Source organism: Megascapheus bottae, chromosome 22 (assembly GCF_031878675.1).
Source record: "Megascapheus bottae isolate mThoBot1 chromosome 22, mThoBot2.hap1, whole genome shotgun sequence".
Taxonomy (NCBI): domain Eukaryota; kingdom Metazoa; phylum Chordata; class Mammalia; order Rodentia; family Geomyidae; genus Megascapheus; species Megascapheus bottae.
The window spans coordinates 10,347,243-10,353,242 of record NC_143530.1 but is presented as its reverse complement, the minus strand read 5'-3'; the positions used below and the strand labels follow the sequence as shown (position 1 = coordinate 10,353,242).

Below are 6,000 nucleotides of genomic sequence, written 5' to 3'. Positions count from 1 at the left end.
AGGTTACTAACTCAGCGATTTAAGGAATTATTAACTCTCGACTGGTGTGTAAGTGGGTGGATCCTCTGCACACAGGCCGAGTGGGAGCCCATCTCCTCCAGGCTGGCACTCCGCCCTGCCCATCCCCACTCTGTCGATGGAGATGAACAGAAATGACAGCAGCAGGGAACAGAACGTGTGACTTTCAGAGTGATCTGGAACACCTATGGTTCCACAAACCCTGAAACCTAGCCAAATGAAAACCACCTGGCAGGCACGGGTTCCTGTCCTGAAACCACCCCACCCCACGCCCCACGCCCTCCAGGTAGCAAAGACCCAAGTGCAGGTCCAGCACCCAGCTGCTCGCTCGCCCCAGCCCATCTGCTGTCCTTTGCCTGGGCTAGATTAGCAGTAGGGTCGGCCGTGGACTTGATGGAGACTGAAGGCTTTTTTTCCTCCCCTGGGACCAGCTGATGGGAGACCACAGTGGCACCCGCTGTCCGTGGGAGAAAAGCTGCACCGCGGGTGCAGCCAGGCCTGCTCCTTGGAGGGTGGGGAGGGCAGATGCAGGGGCCCTGCCAGGGTGCTTTCTGCTCTGTCCAGGCCCACCCAAGTCACGCCCCGCAGGGCACCCCGTGTCATGTCCCACTCTGCCCAGGCCCACCCAAGTCACGCCTTGTGGGCCGCCTCCTTTATTGGTGCTGACGGTTGGGTGATCGTGAGTCGGGGCCTGGACTGGGCGCCCGCAGGGCGTAGGGATCGAGCTGCTGACTGGCTGGGCCCCCGTCTCCCGTCCCGACTTCCTCACTGCTTTCTTCCTTCTGGCTGCTCTGCTCAGGACACTCAAAGTGGACGCAGTGGAACACCTGGGAAGAAAGAGAAGACCAGAGAGTGACCAGCGACAGGGGGCGCCATCTTCCTCCCATCCTGTCTTCACTGGCCTGCTAAAGGCCAAGCAGTCACCACAAAAGTAATTGCGTATAGATCAAACATCCCCTATCAGAGAGAGAGAGGAGAGAAGGAAGAGAGAGGAAGGGAGAGAGAGAGACAGAGACAGAGACAGAAAGACAGAGACCGATGGAGACAGAGAGAGGTCCACGACCTGATCCCAGGGTTAAAGCTACCCCACGTGGCTCCGCCAGCCCCTGGTTCAGGCCTCGCTCTGTGAGAGCCTGTGAGGCTGGCGGGCAGCAGGCCAGGCTCCCCCTGCCTCATGCACACACCACACCACACCCTTGGATGGGGTGAGGGGATTGTGTGGTGAGAAGCCAGTGGCGAGGCTGAGGGTGGCAGCCACTCTTTAGGAACTGGCAAAGCACCAGACTCGGAGGCAGCTGTGCCAGCCATGATGTAAAGGGACGGCGGAGCACTGAGAAAAGTCCTGATGAACGGCGAGCCCCGCTGCAGCCTGGGAACAGCCGGTATGGGAAGAATGTGCAGCATGGGAGCGCAAACAGCACGCAGACAACATGGAAGAACCTGCCGCACGGAAGGATGCTCAAGAGCAGCGAGAAGCCTGGGCTTCACTGAGCCACATCCACGTCCAAGGTCAGACGAGTGCCTCAGATGCCCATGGAAGCCAGCAAACAGAGAACCAACCCGCCTCAGTCTTCCCAGGACTTCCTCCAAATCCCAACCCCAGTTAAGAAACCCCAGGGCACAGATGGCTCATGCTTGTAATCCTAGCTACTCCGGAGGCTGGGATCTGAGGATAGCAGTTCAAAACCAGCCTGGACAGTAAAGTCCAAGAGTCTCATCTTCCACAAACCACAGAAAGTGAGTAGTAGTGCTGTGGCTCAAGTGGTAGAGCACCAGTCTTGAGCAAAAGAGGCTCAGGGACTGGACGTTGTCCCTGGATGCTGACTTCAAGGTGTGATGTACACAGGGCGCTCTGTGGACGCTGTGGGTCACAGCCCACATGGCAGGACACTGCTGGCTCCAGGGGGCCTGCAGCTTCACTCTCCTGGCCTTCCCAGGGGCTGGTGTGGAGTGTGCCCATGTGGCTGGAGGTGGCAGCACAGCAGCTAGGGACAGGCTGAGCACCCCATGGCAGGGGCAGCTGCTCCCAGGCCTGCACGTCTGCACACATGCACACACACACACACACACACACACACACACAAGCTCACAGAGAAACAATGGGAATCATGCTGTGAATGTAAACTCCAGGCCACCTTCCTGCATCACTGCGGCTCCCTGTCCCTATGTCTACTCGTTTACCCACCGTGGTTTCACCTTTCACACTCCAAACTCCAGCATGAAGGTGAAGGTCACGCACCTTCCAGTCCACCCAGCTGATGCAGAGGGCCGGGTCCCTCCCTAATGAGGAGCCCGGCACTGTCCTGCCTGTCCCTGGGCCACTCAGAGAACTGCCCTGCCCTCCCCAACACCTTCCAGGTCCTCTCCCCCTGGTATAAACCTCCCCTTCCTCCCTCCCCACTTCTTCTAAGCCTCTCTTCTCTGCCCTCTGTGGCCTGCCCTTGTTGAGGCCAGGTGTGTGCAGGTCAGGTGGGACAGCCTTGGCTAGACACCTGAACATTACTAGGGCCGCCAGCCATGTCCTGCACTGGGTGGGGTCCATTTTGAACCCGCCTCTGCAGGCCAAGTATTAACCTACCCTTCATATTCTTTATGTTTTTGCAGAAATAAAGGCCTCTTGCGGGGGGTGGGAGAGGGAGGGCCCTTCTTCCTGCATACTGTATCCAAATATTGTGGCCTGGCTGCAGTTCTGCCCACTGTCATCTCCAGCATGAACAAAGGCCCCATTCTCCAGCCCCGCTCTGTCCCCACAGCACATGGCTGAGGCTCTTTACTGCTGGAGGTGGCTCTGTCCCCACGGCACGTGGCTGAGGCTCTACTGCTGGAGGTGGCTCTCTGAGCTCCTCAGAGCCTCGGGCAGGAGGACACTAATTCCTCAATTGACTTACATTTGTCCTATGGCTTATTACTGTGCAGCTCTGCCTGCTCACCCTGAATGGTTTTCTCTCCTTTCCTTTCCTGGCCCCTTGGCAGACCCGAGTCTGAGCTCTTGCCCAGTGCCCTGCCAGCCTGCATGAGCTTCTGCCCATGCCTTGCCCTCAAGGACCAGGCTCCCATCCTCCCCTGCAATCCACACACACCTGGCTGGAGCCTTTTCTTGGGAAGGCCTTGGGAGTGGACAGCATGTGGGGCTGCCACTCTCCGCTGTGGTCCCAGCCCAGCCTCAGTCTGCACTCAAACTCCCCTTCGAGGTGGCTGCACGCTGCTGCTCCAACCACTACCAATGCAGGCTTTTGACACATCTTTTGTGTTCCTGGGATACTTCTAGAAAGAGCCTCCCTGTGAGTCCTGTGTGATACACAGAGCTCACGACAGGCTGGCCCATCATGTCAGGGGAACCCTGCCAGAGCCCCCTGCACTCTCCACCCCCAGCACACACTGCAGGCATGAGGAGCTGCGCCTTAGGACCACGCTTGGAGTGGGAGCCCAGCCGGTGACCATCTGAACGGAGCCTCGCAGGCTCCTCTCCGTCAGTGGCAGCATGCAAATGATTAGTCAAGTGCCTCAAGCAGAGTGCGTGTAGAGTCCATGTGAGGCCTGGAGTGGAGGAGAGGCAGGGTGCAAGGTGGGCATCGGTGCATGATGGAGGACCGCACAGCAGGCAGGGCTGGCCAGGCCGAGCAGGAAGCCCTTGTATGGACAGTGGGGACCTCAGAAGGCACGTGTGCCTCTGTGGGGGGCAGCCCGGAGGCAGGGGTGCTCCCAGGAAGGGACAGAGGCTAAGGCGTGAGCAGCCCCTCAGTGCCGTGGTCTGGGAGCAGAGACAGCATGGGAACAGGACTGTAGAAGCGGGGGGGCGGGGGGGGCTCTGGGAACGAGGTGAATATATGCTGTGGTAACCACTGAAATATCATCTGAGCATTTTAAAAGAAGGCAAACTACAAACCTTTAAGCCTTGAAGTCCCTAAGAGAGACGAGTATTTACAAAGAATGGGAAGGAGCTGTTTAAGAACAAAAACTCAGAATCTGACAGTGTGAGTTTAGAGCGACACAAGGAAAGATGGGAGACCAGTGTCCCTGGCGTCTTCTCAGCTGCCCACAGGGCCTCAGCAGTGGTGCTTGGGATCCAGTTGCTGTTATTTATTATTTATTTATTTAATATTGGGGTTTGTACCAGGCAGGTCCCCGGCTCCTTGATCCACACCTCCAGTCTTTTTAGCTCTGGTTCGTCTGGAGACCGGGGGTGTTGGTCTTTTCGGTTTAGATGGGCTATCCTTACCACCCTCCTGAGACCTCAGCCTCCTGTGTGACTGGATGGCAGGCACGAGCCACTGTGGTTGGTCCTGCCTTTGTTTCTAATCTTCAGGGATCTCATTGAGTACCAGCTCGACCTTGAGGGTGGGCAGCATGGGGCAGAGGCAGCCCGTGTGTGGTGCCCACTTCTCTGCATGTGGGGAGCTGGACTATAACCTCAGGGCTGAGAAGCCAGGAGGCTTGGACCTGCCATGTGCCAGGGTGGTACACTCACTCCCACACGGCCTCAGCAGTGTGTGAGGGTGACAGCTCCTTTCCTCTGGAGAGGGGTGAGGGTCGGCCACAGAGGGGACAGGCGCACACACCCTGGGCTCTGAGGGCTGAAAGGTTAGGAGGCAGACAGGAGGGTCGTAGCCTTCCAGGCAGGGGGCAAAGAGAAGGTTCCATCTCAGGGTACCACAGCAGCAGTCTGTGCTCATACCCGCTTCTTGGATGATGATCCACGCCAGCTGCCTGGGACCAAGCACAGCATCAGGGCCAGCAGCGCCTAGCCATGGCCATGGCAGCCATGCAGGGGCTGGGGGCTATTAACACTGCCCCACTGCCGCCCAGGGCAGCAGGGCAGGGGCTCCGCACGGGCCCCAGAAGGAATGAAATCCAGACTGAATCAGGACAGTCCTGAATTTCTTCTCAGAGTGGGTGAGAAGCTGGCCCTTCTCAGAAGCATGCTGCCCTGTCCTGTCCCTCTCAGAGGTGTCACCTGGGCAAGGTGGGAGGCCATGGTGACACTGACGGGGAAACTTGCGCAGGCGTCACTGCCTTGGGGGAGAGGCAGCGCCTGGGAAGGTGCTCTGCGCGTGACACTGCGTCCACGCCTCCTCTCGACAGACCTCAGCTTTCTTTTGGCACAGAAGCTCCTGTGATTCGGTGGCTTTCTTCTGAACCTTCAGCCTTCCCAAGGCTGCAGTGTCCTCAGAGAGGATGTGACCAGAAGCGAATGAGGCATACAAGGCAGAGCGAGGCACAGTTCTGATTTATGCAAAGCCATTACTTGGTTGCCGCGTCATTTTCCCTTCCCCTTTTCGGCAGTCGTGGATCCCATTAGCCTGTTTGATTGCTGCTGCTCGCAGAGGGGCACCTTCGCTGAACCATCTTCGGCGGGCCCTGGATCTGTCCCCTGAGAGGAGCTGGCTAATTTGCAATGTAGTCATGTGTAGGAATCTGACACAGCCCCCATCACAGTCTGGGCGTCCTTTTCTGTAGCTACTGGTTATTATCACTTTGCCTCCTCCCTCTGGGAGCCACAATTCTGGACATGTCTGAAGCAGTCTGCTATGTCCTCTTCCCCGTGAACCCTGGACAGAACAGATATGCACGCCGCAGCCCCTTCCCAGCGGGCGGGCGAATGCACTGGCTCACCACCTTTCCTTAGGAGGTCTCCCAGGCAGTCCTGGCTTGACCTATCGTCAAGGGTTTTAGAGGCAGAAGCCTGTGATAATTTTCCCAAGTTGGCCTGAGTCCACTGTGAACTATAGCAGAAATTGAGAAAATTTAATAAATGCTGATCAATGGCTCCACCTCGCCTCTGTGGTTTCTCCTGAGTAATTTCCACAGACCACTTCCTGCCAACCAATACAAATAGGATTTCAGACCCCAGCTTTCAGCTCACATTCACAAGGTGACATATCTTTATGAAACAGACACCTACTTCTCGATGGCTGCCAAACATCAGGCCCATGTCCCGGGCCCTGGCATATGCCCCCTGCAGACTGCCTCCCTTCCACCAGG

At 57.4% G+C, this 6,000-nt stretch overlaps 1 protein-coding gene across 1 annotated transcript in view; it reads right to left on the bottom strand.

The window, feature by feature from the left end:
• Window positions 1–655: 655 nt before the first annotated feature.
• Window positions 656–6,000, bottom strand: part of Btbd9 (BTB domain containing 9) — a 338,683-nt gene continuing 333,338 nt past the window's right edge. Inside the window, exon 11 of the mRNA XM_090355745.1 lies at window positions 656–845. Within this exon, the coding sequence (XP_090211871.1) occupies window positions 672–845 (174 nt within the window). The 3' untranslated portion in view covers window positions 656–671. The remainder of the gene's footprint in view (window positions 846–6,000) is intronic.